General features: G+C 40.6%; 1 protein-coding gene across 4 annotated transcripts in view; it reads right to left on the reverse strand.

Annotated features, from left to right (window-relative positions):
* The window catches only part of LOC149141185 (Amino acid kinase family protein), a 389,974-nt gene that overhangs the window by 371,169 nt on the left and 267 nt on the right, over nt 1–18,538 (reverse strand). The window contains exon 1 of one of the 4 annotated variants that reach the window (XM_089448273.1): nt 17,841–18,455. The exons of the other annotated variants lie outside the window; for them this stretch is intronic. Within the exon in view, the coding sequence (XP_089304399.1) occupies nt 17,841–17,880 (40 nt within the window). The 5' untranslated portion in view covers nt 17,881–18,455. Of the gene's footprint in view, nt 1–17,840; nt 18,456–18,538 lie in introns of those variants that run through there. 4 annotated transcript variants of the gene reach the window in all.

An 18,538-nucleotide genomic window follows, 5' to 3' on the forward strand; every position in this document is an offset into this window, starting at 1 on the left:
GGCTCTTAAAGTTTGGGCAAAATCTCTCCCAAATCCTGTAGTGGAAAGAAAGAAATTACAAGAGCAGCTAGAGACCCACCAGCTTAACTTAGAAAATGAGGAGATCACAAAAGAAATTCTCGAAAAAGAAGCAGACCTTCAGCAAAAGTTGCTTAAAGCAAGCCTGGCCGAGGAAGAGTATTGGAGGATCAAATCTCGCAGGCTCTGGCTCAAGGCAGGTGACAGGAATTCATCCTTCTTCCATAAACAAGCCCAAGCTCGAAAAAACTCCAACGCCATCATCGAAATCAAGGAAGAGAACACTATTCATAGAGACACTCAAAGCATAAAAAATGTGGCCTTCCAGCATTTTAAAAAGCTTTATAGCGAAAAAGAGGGACAGGTTCAAATTCCATTGACTGTAAATGAGGTTCCCACGTGGATATCTAACAAAAAGAATCAGTTCTTGGAAGCAGAAGTCACAAATAATGAAATCAAAGCCGCCCTCTTCTCTATGGAGCCGGACAAGGCTCCAGGCCCTGATGGCTTTACAGCCAGATTCTTACAGCACTGTTGGCAGATTGTCGAAAAAGATTTGTGCAGGATGGTCTGGAAATCTCAAACCTGTCAGAAAATAGGGGGAAGCACTAACTCGGCTTTCTTGGCTCTTATCCCCAAGGAAAGAGGTGCAAACTCCTTCTCCAGATTCCGCCCTATTTCTCTTTGCAATATAGGCTATAAGCTGATAACAAAAGTGATAGCGAACAGGTTGAAAACAATACTCCCGGACATTATCCCAGAGAACCAGGGGGGCTTCATTCAGGGAAGACAGATAGCAGACAACTATATTCTGGTTCAAGAAGCAATCCACTCAAGTTTGGCCCGGAAGGAGAAAGGAATGGTTGTCAAACTTGATCTTGAAAGTGCCTTTGACAGGGTTAGACATAGATTCTTGCTGGAGGTCCTTCACAAATTCGGGTTTGGGCATAAGTTCATCAATTGGATCAAGGCTTGCATTAGTGAGCCATGGATTGCCCCACTGGTGAACGGGAGAGCCACGGACTTTTTCAAAGCCTCAAGAGGGCTGAGGCAAGGGTGTCCCCTCTCCCCCTTGCTCTTTGTCCTCCAAGCATCAGTATTAAGCTTCCTCTTGAACAGAAAACAGTCAGAGCAAGAAATAATGGGAATAAACATTGCAAGAGGAGTAAAAAGTATAAATCATGCGTTGTTTGCAGATGACTCTCTGTTGCTGGGAGCCGCTTCAGTGGTCTTGGCTAACCGATTTAAAGAGGTAGTGGATGACTACTGTGCAGATTCAGGAAGTAAGCTTAACAAAGGCAAATGCCATGTTTACTGTTGGAATACCTCTGCCAAATTGATCCAAGCCATTTCTAACTATCTTGGTTTTACAGCCACCTCTACTTGGACTTCATTCAAATACCTGGGGCTCCCTGTCTTTCAAAAAAGGGTCCTCAGCAGAGAATGGATGCCGCTGTTGGATAAATTCAAGCTCAAAATTCAGTCCTGGGGATATAATTGGCTCAACCTAGCAGGTAAGACAATACTGATAAAGTCAGTACTGAATAGCCTGCCCATCTTTCAGGCAACAGTTATGATGGCGCCCATGGGTATAATGAGAAAGATGGAGGAGTATATAAAAAAAAAAATTGGAAAGGGGGCAAAGGCAACGAGAAGAAAATCCCTTTACTAAGCTGGAAAACGATCTCTCTGTCTAGATTAGAAGGCGGCTTAAACTTTAAAAATCTCAGCAATCAAAATACAGTGATGGGTGCCAAAATGGTTTGGAGGATCATCGCTCCAAATCCGGGTTGGGCACAACGGGCTCTGTGGAAAAAATATTACGGAGGGCAGAGAACGCGCTGTCTGAGTAATTCAAAGGGAATAGCAGGTTCGATGATCCACAAATTATGTGAAAAATCCGCAGCTCTTATCACACAACACGTGCATTGGATCCCAGGGAATGGACAGCGCATTCACATTTGGGATGATAGCATTATGGGCAGTGAACCGTTGGCAGAAGACCGTTCCTTAGCCGCTCTGAGAGAATTGATGAATGCATAAAACATTAAAACTCTGTGGGATCTGTCCCTCTGGGATAATGATGATTGGTGGCGGTGGAAGCAACTAGAGGTGCCTGCGAACCTTGCTCATGAATATGCTGTCTTCCTTTCCCATCTGAAAGGCAAAGCTCCTCTGAACAGAAGGAAAGCAGATAGCAGAGGTTGGGGATCGATTCCTGGCGAATATACTGTTTCGAAGGGTTATTTCCAGCTCTCCCGAATTCCCAACGCACCGCCTGATCCGAGGCCATGGCAGGGGATATGGACTTCAGTAACGCTGCCCAAAGTGGACATCTTCTGCTGGCTTCTATGTCACCACAGAATCCTGACAGAAGACAGGCTCAGGAAAAGAGGATACTCAGGGCCATCTCGCTGCTCTCTGTGCGAGAATCAAGAGGAAAATGCGTCTCACATGATGTTATCCTGCAATTTCGCTGCAGATTTGTGGAAGGAGGCTTTAGACCCATGGAACATGAATTTTGGCCCATTCAATCACTACTCAGAGGTTTTCTCTAATTGGAAACGAATGTACCCAGGTGGCGCTGCTCAGAACTCCCAAATCAGAGATGCATGGCTCGCCCTGCCCAAGTTAATCTGCTGGCATATCTGGTTAGAAAGAAACCAAAGGATTTTCAAGAATAAGAAGAGCGTTCCTAAGTTAATCTGGGTCAAAATTAAAAGTCATCTCAAGGATTGTATGGGAGATCAGTTAAGCATGAAGGACCTCACTGAGCAAGAAATAGCCTGGGGTGCCTCCCTGGATCTTCACTTCTCAGATTCTGTAAAGAACCCCTCTCCCCCCTTAAAGCCTTGGCAAATCCACCTAAATGACACAGAGTTTGCCGAATTCTGCAGCAAAAAGGCGAGGAAAGCTCTCTTTTTTTACGGTGCAGCTAAAGGCAATCCTGGCAATTCTGGAGCTGGTGGGGTTATTAAAAGTGCAGAAGGTATAACGGAAGCTAGATATGCTTGGGGAGTGGGCGTCAACACCAGTATTCAAGCTGAAGCACTAGCTCTCCTCCAGGGACTCAAGGTGCTTAAGAATTTGGGAATCAGAGAGGCAGTAGTTTTTGGGGATTCTCAGATTATTATAAACGCCATGGTGGACAAATCCTCTCCCTCAGATTTAAGACTATCTAGATTGCTGAGCAGAATCAACACCCTTACATCCTCCTTCCAGAAGCTGGAATTTCTTCACATAAAGAGGGAAAACAACAAAGAAGCAGACGCTGAAGCCAATATAGCAGTTCTCCTCCCTCTCGGAAATTATATAAGAGACGGAGAAGAAGGCTGGGACCCCATCCCCTAGCAGCCCGATAAGAATGTATTATTGTTTTCTTCTAAAGCAGTTTGTTTGTATCTTTAAATTAGGACAGATAGAAAATTCTGCAAGAAGAACAGAATGTAAAACCAGCAAGATCTTAAAGAGGATAGTTATTTGGATTCTGGATGAGGCAAAAACTGAGCCCCTCCTCCCATTTTGTAATCTGAATTGAGGCATTTCAGCCAAGAAGGAATATAACAGTCTAACCGTTTCTTTTAAAAAAAAAAAAAAAACTAGATCTAAACAATCTAGGGAAAATAATCCAACTTACCCTAGGTTTTGAGATCTAGGGTCTCAAATTTTTCAGATAATTAAGGGAAGGACAAATCTCTTTATTTATCAAATACTTGGAAGAAATGCTTGGCTCAACAAGGGGCAATAAAGCAAATACCAAATAAGCTAACTTAGCACATGAACGTTTATCCCATGAAACATAACACCAAGATAAAGCTCTTCAATGATTAATTAGTCCAAAATAATATGAATGGGGCTTTCAATGCCACATGTAAAAAATCTAAGGGACATGAGCCCTCAAAATTGATCCAATTCCTCAAATGAGAAGAAAATGGAGATGTTGATTTAGCATCCAGCCTCAAAGGCCCTTCAAAGCTCCCTTTTCTTCATCAAATCTGCAAACACATCCACTAGGGGTGATGACTCTTCCTCCAATGAAGACAACAAACATACCCTAGTGGCCTCCAAGCAAAACACAACTGGGAAAATGGGCTTCCATAGCTCAACTCCAGCCTCCATTTTACCCTACAAGTTAGCTCAAATATCACCCCGATATGTTACTTCTTCCACTAATCATACATGTACAATCTATAAGCATCCCAATCCTTTCAAAAGTGGACACATCGCTTCCCACATGGAGTATATATCCTTACAAAGATTCAAACACTGGTCACCTCTGCTATTGTAGGCAATGTCATAGGGTTCCCCGAATTCAAACCTTGATGTTCAAAATTTGGCGAATCTCAATAAAAATTTAAGTTCGTTGCTATTCGGCAATGAAATTCGCCAGCTAATCTAACAAGCCGCCAACTAATCATACAGTTATTTTCTGAAGAAAAAATGCCCTTTTTTCTTCTTGACTACTGAAAAAGCCGACGAGAGAAAGAATAAGATGCCCAATATAATTGATCTTGCTCGACATTCCAAGGCAGAAAACTAATTGATCCTTCAAATAGAACCAGTATGCGATGAAGTAGACACGGTCGGCACGTGATTGCAACTGTGACGACAAATATTCTTTAATTTTGCAACAGTGTCGGTTAATTTTCGCATATGTCATTTGACCCTTTGCCATAGCTTGGCTAATTTGCTTGAGTGCTTTAAATTTCTCAACAAACTTTAAACTTTGGCGATAATGGTTTAAATTTTAAAATATGTTATATATATTACATATTTACCAAATATTTTAGAATGTTATTTATTTAATCTTTTTATTTTATGTTAACTTTGTAATATTGTATTATATAGTGATATAAAATATTTTATATATTATATATTTATTTAGTATATATGTCATAAAGTATTATATATAAATATATGAAATGTTATTTATTATATATAAAATATATTATAAAATATTTATATTGAGAATATGTATATGGACGAACTCGTGTGCCTGTTTGACTTGGCTCTTTTGCCACTTCGACTTGTGGGCCCTAGATGGATGCCCAGTTAACTTTATAACTTAATCTTTACTTCACTTAATTTTCCACTTCATTTCCACTCTTCTTTGACTTGTGAAAATTATTTTGATAAACCTTTACTTCACTTAATTTTCCACTTCATTTCCACTCTTCTTTGACTTGTGGAAATTATTTTAATTTTTCAGCACTGATCATATTCTTTTAATTTTTTCACTAACATACGAAAAGTGGGTTTTTATGGGCTAGAAGTGACCTTTTGACTCCCAAAGTGTGTCCTAGAATAATGTTGAGGTGGAGAGGATGAATTTTGAGTACTCATACACCTTCAACATCTTCTGGCAACACTTATTTACATTTTATATTTGAATTAATTAAAAAATCTCATCTTGCGAGAAATTTTTATTTATTAAAAATTCTTATCTAAACTTAGTCAAATTCCGCGAAATTTCAGAGATGACCTAACATGGTAATACACATCGACCATAGACACTAAGGTGGACTTAGGGCTCAATCTTCAAGCTGTCACCCCAGCTTTGGGGGTATCCAGTGAGTGAAAAAACTCAGTTAATTATTCGTCGCTGAAAAGCAAGAATAATTAACTAAGTGAAAATAACACTATAGAGTGTACTCACTTGTTGATCAAGTCCCAAGTCTCCTATGCTTGTTACATAGCTTTATTCATCATGTTAGTGACATTTTTACAATTCCCCATAGGGTTGCAAAATTTGAGGACAGAAGAAGAAAGAGGAGAGAGAAAGGGGCTGAAATGCCATGTTGACTTCTAAACTTCTGAAAATTTTTGATGTACATTCTGTCTCATGGGCTATGGAGTCTTCATATTTGCCAAGTGTGACTCAGCAGTCAACACACAGCAAAGAATATGTTTGTCCTAGTGTTAACCAAATACATCAATGAACCAATCAACCGCCAATACATAGATGGATCTATCAATTTGGAGTCGGAGCCTCTTAACTTCTTCAAGTTATTCGCCATGGATTTGCAGTCCATCATGCCAAACTTTTGAAGGATCTCAATCACACACTTTCCTTGACCAAGGAAGATTTCATCAGGTTGTTAACATAATTCTAATCCCCAATAATAGTGAATTAGCCCAATCATATCGAACTCGGAAGCCAACTACTTATTACATTGAATGATAAGAGGCTCAGCATCTATCATAAACAAATCATCAATATATAATAATAATATCAAGGGTGCATTCTTCACAACCTTAAAATAAAGGTTTGGATTGACATTGCTCTTGGTAAATCCCAGTCTCATCAAATAGTTGTCAATATGTGCATACGAAGCTCTAGGAGCTTGCTTGAGTCCATACAAGGCCTTCTTCAACCTGCAAACATGAGATTCCTTTCCATGTACCTCAAAGCCTTGAGGTTGCTCTATGTACACCTCTTCCTCAATCACACCATTGAGGAAAGTAATCTTCACATCCATCTGGTGCAATTTCCATCCCAACAAAGCAGCAAGAGAAATGATGGATCTAATGGAGGTGTACCTGACAACTGGAGCAAAGGTCTCATCATAGTCTTCTCCCTCTTTCTAGGAGAACCCTTTAGCCACAAACCATGTGTTGTATTTGTCAATACTACCATCTGCAACATGCTTGATCTTGTATATCCATTTGGAAGTCACCACTGACTTCCCTTCAAGCCTTGGCATAATCTCCCAGACATCATTCTTCATGATAGATTGGTACTCTTCATTCATCGCTTCCTTCCACACTTGCTAGGCTAGTTGCTTCTTCATAAGTGGAAGGTTCTGCATCAATAAGATTTGTCATGAGAGTTGCATAGCTAGAAAACCTCTTAGGTTTCTTAACTTCTCTGGATGTGCCATTAAGAGTTACATGTCCTTCTGCCTCTTCCAATGTAGATCTAAGCCATGTTGGTCTCTTCCTGATCTCTGGGACAACAACCAGTTCCATTGGATCACAAGACCCTTTTGGCCTTTCAAGACATTCTATAGAACTCAGATGCTCTTCCTTTGAAGCCTCCTACTTCACTTCATCTAAGGAATCCATGGAGACTTCCAATATGCCACTTTTTCATCGAAGGTGACATCCCGACTAACCTCAATCTGTCGCTACTCTGGAATGTATATTCTATAGGCCTTTGATGATTCGCTATAACCAACAAATATGCCTTTCTTTCCTAAAGGCTCAAGCTTGTTCCTCTTATCCTTAGGAACATGGATGTAGATAGGACAGCCAAAGATTCTCATATGTCCAACCTTTGGCTTCCTTCTAGAGAATGCTTCTTTAGGAGTCATACCTTCCAGAACTTTATGAGGACTTCTATTTTGAATGTACATAGTTGTTTGTGATGCCTCACCCCATAAGAACAACAGCAAGTCCAAATCATGCATCATGGCCTTGATAGATTCTTCAATGGACCTGTTCTTTTATTTTGCTACACCATTTTGTTGTAGATTATAGGGGACAATTAGCTCCCTCTTAATCCTAGCTTTCTTATAAAAAGAAACAAGCTCCTTCGAGGTGTATTCTCCTCCATTGTCAAATCTCAATATCTTGATCTTCCTGCTTGTCAAGTTTTCCACTTCAGCTTTGAATTCTTGGAACTTGTCGAAGACTTCATCCTTAGTCTTCAAGAGATATATCCACGTCTTACAAGAGAAGTCATCAATAAATGTCACATAGTACAACGAACCACCAAGCAATTTCACAGGCATCAAACCACATACATCAGAATGAATCAAATCCAAAGTTTCCTTAGATCTATTATCACTGTTTGGAAATGGTTTCTTAATGTTCTTTCCAAGAGCACAACCTTTACATACACCATCATTCTTTATCTACAATTCAAGAACCCCTGAAACTATTTGACTCAATTTAGGCAATGCTCTATAATGAAGATGTCCATACCTTTTATGCCATAGCTCACTTGGATTGATTTCATCATGTACTAGTGCTTGATCTAGTTGACTCACAAGTCTATATAGTCTCCTATCATGAATCCCAATAACCCTAGCATCATCTATACTAGAGCCCTTGGACCAAACAAGTACTTTGCCATCCACAAAAGCTACTCTATCTCCTTTATCTTCCAAACAAGAAATAGAGACAAGATTATTTTTCAAACTTGGTACGTAAAGAACATTGCTAAGATGCACATTGTTACCAAATTCCAGCTCTATGGATGCTTTTCCAACTCCTTTGACTACATAGCTATGATTGTCTCCAAGCTCAACCCTTTGGGACAACCTCTTTTCTGTCATGCTAGAAAGATTTCCACGTTCTTCGGTCATGTGCCTTGATGCTCCACTATCTACCAGCCACATGTCATCATCATCTGTAATGGAACCTATTAGAGCATAAAAGTAAAAGAAATCCTTGTCACCTTTGGGCTTCTTTAGGTTCTCATCTTCAACATCTGTTGCGGAAGCATGTTGTTTTCCTTTTCTCTTCTTGTTATTAGCCATCTTAGGACAATCTCTCTTGAAGTGTCCAAATTCTTGACAACCATAACATTGAATCTTTGATAAATCTCTCTTCCTTTGAGAGGAGGAAGAAGATCCCTTTCCTGACTTCTTGTGTTGAGGACCAAACTTCTTCTTTCCCTTGTTCTTGAAATGAGCTGCAAAAGCTTGAGCTTCTTGAGCTTCCTCTTCTTGACGATCTCTTGTTGCGAAAATTCTATCACTACAGCAATTGATTTACTTTTCCTACTTATTTCATCATAAGTTATTCATGAAATTACTTCAACAAACATTAAAATAAATATTGCTGCAGATATCACATCGTAATGCAGAAACAAAAATATGCACACATTGACACAGTTATTTTGGACTAATGTCACCGGAAAAACCCAATGTGGGAAAACCGGTGCAGCAAGGGAGGATTTTATTTTTCAGCAATTTTCTTGTACAACGGGGTGCCAAACTGGCCTACCCACAGATAAACAAACTTCCAGCACTTTCCTAAACCCAGCATAGGCCCTACTGACCTCTGCTACAGCCTGAAACCCTCTGCGTCAGCGTGAAACCCTCTACGTCAGCCTATTGAGGCTCTGCACAGCCTCTCTGGGCTTCTGTGTCACTCCTGCAGCCTCTGCGTGGATGACGCAGGCCCTTCTGGCTCTACGCAGTCTCTGTTGCCTCTGTGTGGCTTCCTCTGGTTCTGCCTCTGCCTCTTCTGTGTTGATCTCTCGTCTCTCTGTTCAGTACTTGTTGCCTCCTGACTGCCCTCCAGACCACTGGTTCAATTTCTCAGCAAACCCCACTCCAAAAATTGAACTAGCTAGTCTCCCTCAGTGTGTCCTCCAAGTGCCCCTCAAGCCTCCTCTTATACTTTTTTTGTTGACATCTCAACAGCCGAGATTAAGTCCCTAATCAACGACTAAGATTAGATCTGGCTTGATCCATGTCTTTTGGACCATTCTAACATAGATTCATATTAATACACATTAATATTTTATTTTCCCTAAGTTAGACTTAGGGACTCCATTAAAAATATTAATTATTTTAATATCTCCTGATCTGTTTAGAAACTGCCCAAACCCCTTTTGCGTATTGGAGATCTCATGTGCCCCAACCTCTCCACCAAATTTCATGGCTAGAGCACATCCAATGCTACCCCAAATCAACACTCCCTCTTAACGAGGATTGTGCTCTAGCAATACTCTTCACTGAGTATTACTCTGATCATCCGACATCAGTACCTGCACTGATGCTAGGCCTCCCTGCCCAACATCTTCTGCACTGCCGCATCTTGTACTGTTGCCCATGGTTCTGCCACTGTTGCATTTGTACGCCAACTCCCTCTGCATCCATGCTGTTGTTGGTCCTTTCTCCCAGCACTGCATCCGCACTGCACCTTCCTCTGCATCTATGCTGTTGTTGGTCCTTTCTCCCAACACTGCATCTACGTTGCAACTCCCTCTGCATCTGTGTTGTTGTTGGTCCTTTCACCCAACACTGCATCTGCAGTGCAATTCCCTCTTCATTCATGTTGCTAACGCACTACTTCTGAAAGGGGTCCTTTACCATCCCCATCTTTTCCCTGAAGTAGTCAAATTTTGACTTTCCAAGGGCCTTGGTGAGGATATATGCCACTTGTTCCCCTGTAGGAGTGTAGCTCAACTGTACAGCTCCACGTTGGACACAATCTCTGACAAAGTGACACCGAATATCAATATGCTTTGACCTATCATGAAATACTGGATTCTCAGAGAATTTGATGCAACTCTGATTATCACACATGATCCTGGTTGCCTCCATATTTCTTCTCAATAGGTTTACCAGTAGTTTTCTAGGCCATGTGGCCTCACACGAAGTTGTGCTTGTTGCCATATATTTTGCCTCAGACGAGCTCAGAGCCACGGACTTTTGTTTCCTACTGCACCAGGAGGTTATTCCTGATCCAATGTTGAAACAGTACCCAGAGGTACTTTTCTGATCCATTGAACTTCCTGCCCAATCTGCATTAGTAAATCCACTCAACCTGATATCCTTCCCCTTGTTGTACAAGAGCCCATAATCAATTTTTCCCTGTAAATACCTGAGAACGTGCTTGGCTGCTGCCCAGTGAGCCCTCTTTGGTTCCACCATGAACTGACTGAGGGTGTTGACAGCGTAGAAAATATCTGGCCTGGTATTGACTAGATACATCAGGGACCCTATGAGCTGTCGGTATAGGGTGGGATCGACATCCTTGTCTTCTGATGCATCAATCTTCTTCCAGTTGGTGATCATTAGTGTAGCCATAGGTCTACAGTCTCCCATCCCGAACCTTTTCAGAATTTCTGTAGCATACCTTCCTTGCCCAAGGAAGATTTCTCCTTTCCACTGCCAAACTTCCAACCCTAGAAAATAGTGCATTCGTCCCAAATCCTTCATATCGAACTCTGTGGCTAGATTCTTCTTGCAGTCTTCAATGAGTCTGGATGATCCTGTCAGGAAGAGATCATCCACATATAATACTAAGATAAGTGGCTCGCTCTCTACGACCAGATAGTAGAGATTCAGATCCGCGTCACTCTTGACAAACCCCATCTTCTGCAAGTAGCCATCTATTTGACCATACCACGCTCTTGGTGCCTGCTTCAGCCCATACAAGGCTTTCTTCAGTCTGCATACATGAGACTTCTTCTCATGAGTTTCAAAGCCCTCTGGTTGTTCAATGTATACTTCTTCTATTACCCCGTTCAGAAATGTTGTCTTGACATCCATCTGATGGATCTCCCATCCCATCTGGGCTGCAAGAGATATCACGGTCCTAATAGATGTATACCTAGCTACCGGGGCGAAGGTTTCCTCATAGTCAATCCCTTCCTTTCGAGCATACCCCTTAGCCACAAACCTGGCCTTGTATTTGTCAATTCTGTCATACGCAGCATATTTGACCTTGTAGATCCATCTTGAACCTACCACGGATCTGTCTTAAGGCCTTGACACCATCTCCCAGACATCGTTTACCATTATGGAGTTATACTCCTCCACCATCGCATCTAGCCAGACCTGATGTTGAGTTGCCTCCTTGAAGCTGGCAGGCTCTCCATCCTGAGCTACTAACGCATGATACCTATCTAGCTGTTTTCGCTCCCTTTTACTGTTCCTTGGCTCTCCGATGAAGTTCTCTGCATCACGCAGAATCTGTCGAAGTTCCTTGCTAGTTCTTCATCTGCCAACAGGTGCTTTTGTTTGCTCCTCTTCCTCATCCTGAGAATCTTCCTTATCTGAGGAAGGATTCTTCACTTCCGTTGGTTGAAGAGGCATGACCAACAGATCCTCTTTCGACTGCTCCTTGGAAGGCATTTCGCGAGATCTTCTGAAAGCTCTGTCCTCCATGAACTTTACATCTCGTCGTACTACTACCTTCCTGCTCCTTGGAAATGCCTTAGCGTTCTCACTATATCCTGCCAGATACCCCTTTTCTACAGTTTGATCCAGCTTCTTCCTCTTTTCTTCGGGTATGTGACAATATGCCAAACTCCCAAATATCCCAAAATGACTGACTTCAGGTGTCTTCCCAGTGAAGACTTTCTCTGGAGTAACCTTGCCCAGTGCCCAATGAGGAATCCTATTCTAAACGTAAACAGTTGTGTTGCATGCTTCTGCCCATAAGAATTTTGGCATATCCTGATCATACAACATGGCCCTAGCTGCTTCTACAATAGTCATGTTTTTCCTTTCTGCCACCCCATTCTGCTCCGAATTGTAGGGATCTGTCCACTCTCTTCTGATGCCTTCCTTAGCGCAATAATCAGTGAAGTCCTTATTGACATATTCTCCACCATTATCTGAGCGCAAGACTTTGATTTTCTTCCCTGTCAGATTCTCCACTAGAGCCTTGAACTCCTTGAATTGACAGAAAACCTCATCCTTGGTTTTCAAAAAATAGATCCAAGTTTTCCTTGAGTGGTCATCAATGAAGGTAAGGAAATACTTGGCACCGCTGAGAGCTTTAACGGACATAGATCCGCAGATATCTGAGTGTATCAATCCTAGTACACTCTTGGCCCTGTGGTTGCTCCTAGGAAATGCCGCTTCCTAGAGCGCATCCCCTGCATACATCATCTCGTTCCGTACTCAGATTCGGAACTCCTGTTACAGTGCTCCTGAGAATTCTCAGAGCTCCATGGTGCAAGTTGCCCATCCTTTTGTGCCATAGTTCATTCAAGTCTTTGTCCCCATGGCTACCTATTAGTGCCATTGGAGATTCTAGTTGTAATTTTTACAACCGATTACTTTTGATCCCGATCTGCACTTTCTTTTTCCAGCTCGGGTGTTTGACGTATACCTTTTCCTTGATGAAGTAAACGTCATAGCCCTTGCCTTGTAGTTGTGACACAGAAAGTAAGTTCATCCCCAATCCTGGCACATGCAGCACATTTGTGGCACGAAATCACTCTCCCGATTTTGTCTGAAAAACTATGGTACCCTTTCCTACTGGAGTACACTTTGCCTTGTTCCCCATGGTGATCTAAAAGTTCATCTTCTCTTCTCGTTATTCTGAGAAACACCCCCTGATTCCCATAATATGCCACGAGGCTCCACTGTCTATATAGCATACTTCTGATGATGCAGCACTAGTCATGCACGCCACTTCTTCTTCCAACCTGGAAGCCAACATAGAGAAATCGAAATCTCTCTCTCTTGTGCAATCTTCTGAAAATATGCGTGAGTCCCCTGAGGTGGATGCCTCTGCATCGTGGTCTCGACCCATAACTGATTTTCCCTTTCTGTCTTTGATTACTTGCTCTGATACCATGTGAAAATTCTATCACTGCAGCAACTGATTTACTTTTCCTACTTATTTCATCATAAGTTATTCATGAAATTACTTCAACAAACATTAAAATAAATATTGCTGCAGATATCACATCGTAATGCAGAAACAAAAATATGCACACATTGACACAGTTATTTTGGACTAATGTCCCCGGAAAAACCCAATGTGGGAAAACCGGTGCAGCAAGGGAGGATTTTATTATTCAGCAATTTTCTTGTACAACAGGGTGCCAAACTGGCTTACCCACAGATAAACAAACTTCCAGCACTTTCCTAAACCCAACATAGGCCCTACTGACCTCTGCTATAGCCTGAAACCCTCTGCGTCAGCCTACTGAGGCTCTACACAGCTTCTCTGGGCTTCTGCGTCACTCCTACAACCTCTGCGTGGATGACATAGGCCCTTCTGGCTTTGCACAGTCTCTGCTGCCTCTGCATGACTTCCTTTGGTTCTGCGTCTGCCTCTTCTGCGCTGATCTCCCGTCTCTCTGTTTTGTACTTGCTGCCTCCTGACTGCTCTCCAGACCACTAGTTCAATTTCTCAGCAAACCCCGCTCCATAAATTGAACTCACTGGTCTCCCTTAGTATGCACTCCAAATGCCCCTCAAGCCTCCTCTTATACTTTTTCTGTTGACATATCAACAGCCGAGATTAAGTCCCTAATCAACGGTTAAGATTAGTTCTGGCTTGATCCATGTCTTTCGGACCATTCTAACACAGATTCATATTAATACACATTAATATTTTATTTGCCCTAAGTTTAGACTTAGGGGCTCCATTAAAAATATTAATTATTTTAATATCCCCTGATCTGTTTAGAATCTACCCAAACTCTTTCTGGGTATTGGAGATCTCATGTACCCCAACCTCTCCACCAAGTTTCGTGGCTAGAGCACATCCGATGCTACCCCAAATCAACACTCGTCATCAACCATGATTCTTCTTGAGCACAAGATGTCCATAGTTGTTCAAATGAAGGGGCTTCCTTCCAGCTACTTATACTTGTTGCAAAAGCATCCCATGATCTAGGAAGACCATTGAGCGATGTGGTCACAAGTTCTTGATGAGGAATAGATTCTCCATTTGCTTGAATTTGATCTATTATTTGGGAAATTCTCACGAAGTAAGAAGCCACGGTGTCGTCATTAATCATTCTTGTATTTTGAACTCATGGATTGACCAACATTCTTGATAGTGTAGAGGTTTATTAGGGCATCATACATCTTCTTGGAAGTATCATGCTTTGCAATGTAGGGAATGAGATGATCTCTAATGGAGTCTACTATAAGACTCATGGCAGTGATGTCATCCTCCTTAAACTTTTCTTTCCCTGCTGCATCAGTTGGTTCAACAACCTTTCCTGTCACAATGTCCAAAACTTTGTTCTTGGCAAGAATAAGATATATTCTAAGTTTCCAAGCTCTAAAGTTTGATGCTCCCTCTAACTTGTTTTCAAATTTCATAGAAGAAGCCATAGATGCCAATCTACAAGGACTTCAATAAAATGCTTTCTAGGGTTTTTGCAAGGGTGATCTCAATGTTCCTTCCTTCACCAAAGCTCTGATCCCATGTTGATTTTTTATGTGCAATAAAGATTAGCACAATATTTCTAAAATTTTGATAATTACTTTTGATGTAGTTCTTTTTTTAAATTATTCCAATATATCATTCAGCAATTATACTTCAGAAATTCAACCATAAAGAACAGTAGAACAATAGAGATCACAATGCACAAAAGAAGACAAGATTTACCCTGGGAAAACCCACCAAGGGGAAAAACCCAGCAACCTTTTCAATAGAGAAATTCTTCTTGTTCAACGAGAGACACACCTAGACCTATGGTCAAACCTAGTTTTTCCCTCCAAGTCAAGTCTCCCAATCTGATCCAGCAATTCGCTCTACCTGTTTTGACCCGGAATTTCAGGAGCCAAAAATTACATTTCAAAAATTCAAATTTTCTTCTTTAAAAAGTCACAAGGGAATTTGACTCAAAATAAATTTTCTTTTGACCCAGCATTTAAAATATGCTTTACAATGATAAATACAAATATACATTATGAAGACCAACCGTAGTTACAAATTCAACATAAGTGACATGTAGTGTACTTAGCAACATGCATGAAGTGCCCACATCCACAAAAGGAAAATAAATTACATAGCGTACTTGGCACCATTCATGAAGTGCCCACATCCACAAAAGGCAAATAAAGTACACATACAACCTATTAATTATTATGCATCCACTTCCCAAGAGCAAGCCCCAGCGTCCATGTTGACCATGTGTCATTGATATGCTTCATCTATGTTTCTCTAGTCTCAACTAGACTTATAAAGGAAGGATCGATTAGAAAGGGACAGAAGTGGGTGCTAAACAAATAAGAAGCGCATCACTAACCAGGAAGGAGCTAACAACTTAGCTAGTAACATCAATGTGCAAGAAAACAACTTAGGCATAGAACCAAGATCTATTGCTACATAAATAAAATTAATAATGCGGCTTGAATCTTTGGGAATGGTTGTGATAAAGTTTCCTCTAGGCTATGGGAAGAGCATCAACTACTAGGCAATAACTAAAAATTGTGGTGCAGACAAGGATATAGACTTTGCACTATTTTGATAAAGATAAGCAAACTAGTGATTTTTTGTGATTCTGATAAAGATAAGCAAACTAGTGATTTTTTGTGAGTATGCACTAAAGGCAAGAGAAACAGGTTTTGGGCGGAATCCCTCTGCAAGTACTACCATTCGTGGACAAGTTGTTCTTAGTAAGTATAGATGCACTACTCCCCTTCATCCAATTCTAGGTAAATATCGTTAAGCAATTGATCCAAGGCTAATTTCTCCTTAATAACAATGAAAATCCATACCCTCCCTTAGCATATCAATATTTAGATAAAGGCCCTTTTGAACTCGTTTCAAAATAGGTACTACAAATCAAGGCATTGAAAAGCTATAAGGGGAAGCCAAAGGCACCTTCTTCATTAGTTACTACCCAGAGGACGCACTATCATCATTAGCATAAGTTATAAAGCCAGTTTCTCACTAAAACACAGATCTTATTGTTTCAATTCTAGTGTCATAATAACTTAACTATTTCTTCAATCTAGCTAGTATTTTCTAGTTCTCTTTCAAGTTGACATTCTATGTACAATAATGCTTGGAAGGCATCATAACCTTGCATAGTTGTTCTTCTTTCTTCTAGGAATCACTATGAGGATGGTCACTTGGGGTCAAAGTTAACCATGTGTAAGTCTACGTGAATCCCATATATGGAGACTTCCAAATTAGCACAAGAAAGCCATGTAGCAGAGGTAAGTCACAGGATTTCATTTGTATCTAATTTTGCTCACCTGCATTATATTTTTCGTATCAATTTTGAGTACCCCTCCTTCACATTCACATAATCACTGCATTAAGAAATACTGATTTTACAGCCAACTAAGCGGTTGGACATACGGTTGAGCTATATTGATTTTACAACTGATATAGTAAATTCAAGAAGCATTTTCCTTGGCTTTTCAAGTGGTGCCCGTAACAAAAAAGACCTAGGAAAGTTCATCTTTCATAGAACTAGGATCTCACTCACTAAGATATGGATCTTGATATTTATTTGTATATGTCATGGAAACAACTGCATTATTGATTGGACCAATGGCTTAGAATAAAAGGTACACTGCAAGATTTATTGTTGGTTATCAGTTTGAACCAAGACCTAGTAGTGGCTATTAGTTTGAACAAGAGGGAGTTGGCTCACCTAGTCAAGTGCAACAAAGGTTATAGAACAAAGCCGAGGTCATGACAAGTGCAGCGAAGGCCGTGTAGAATGAGGTCGTGGCAAGAGCAACAAAGGCCATGTAGAACTTGGGAAAAAGGTCATGGCACATGCATTTAAGGTAGTGATGCATAGAACTTCGACTATGCATATATTTGGAGTGAAAAAAATGTAAAAACTCGAACTAATGTTAAAATAAATCTAACATTAATTCACTTCACAACTATGAGTGTCAATTATAACATTAGTTCACTTCAAAACTGAGTGTGAATGAACTCTACAATGCTTACATGAACCTTGGGATTTTATGTAATAAAGCCCATTATATGATAATTTGTCTTGATATGAGGCTGGATAAGGAGGAGAATTGGTTGACTGGAAAATAAAACTCCAGATATTCTATTTATCAAAAAAAAGTGTTGTTAAGAATTTCTAGAAGAGAACTATGTAGAGGATTAAATCCCTCCACCAACATTTTGGGTGGAGACTCCACCCATCATAAAGGACACTCCAACTTTTATGTGTCGTCCCTACCTTTGAAAACTTAGTACAAAAGCTTAAAATGTGTATTGATTTGTTTGCTAAAAATTGAAATTGTAGCAAGGCTATTCATATAGTCCCTTTGGCAGGGAGGGGCTAATAAGAAACAGATGAATGAACAGAAAATGTAGAAGCGTAAAATCCATACTTGTTAGCAATAAATATTACACCACAATAATTCAACATTATACAAATAGCCCCAGTGATAAACACATACTATGGGTTTGATCAAGGTAGGAGCCTGGAATTATGCCCATGTCTCTGCTGAAGCATGCCACCCTTGGAAAAATTAACTCTTGTATTTACCTATAGCAACCGCTGTAAATAGGCCTGTCTGTTAAGCACAATTCTGGAAAATTGGAGCCTAAAGAAATAGAGAAGAAATGGTAAAATAAGAATAGTGATCGATCCCTGGACCGGTAAGACCATTGCCATTTATTTAAGTTGTTCTGTAAGTTGAAATCCCTCGCCGTTCTTCCTCCTTTCCAAGGACTTGATAAAATGAAATCGACTGATTAATGCACAGTACGATGACAGATGAAACATCACAGCTAGAAAGCTCAAGTTTTGGGGTTAGTTGGATGCGGAAGCCCATTTGCAATAGACAATGTGTGAGTATGTGAGAATATCACAAAAGGCCCTAAGAAGAGTTCCTTCAGGATGGATTGGAGGCTAATGGATAATACCCACTGCACAATCTGCTCCCAGAACACCATATCCAGAAGCAAACAGAAGACATTTGTATCGACTCGCCAGACAGGAGGGACATAGCAAACTGATCACTCCAATATAATGTTCTCTAAAGCGCACGGCTTCAAATAAACCATACATACTAAAAACCATGTGCATAATATCATCATCAACTGTACCCATTTCGGTAAATGATCGTTCGGTTTAGGGAACCAATTAAGATTT

This window comes from Pinus tabuliformis, chromosome X (genome assembly GCF_031772625.1).
Source record: "Pinus tabuliformis cultivar Carrire ecotype Pingquan chromosome X, CPIR1, whole genome shotgun sequence".
Lineage (NCBI taxonomy): Eukaryota > Viridiplantae > Streptophyta > Pinopsida > Pinales > Pinaceae > Pinus > Pinus tabuliformis.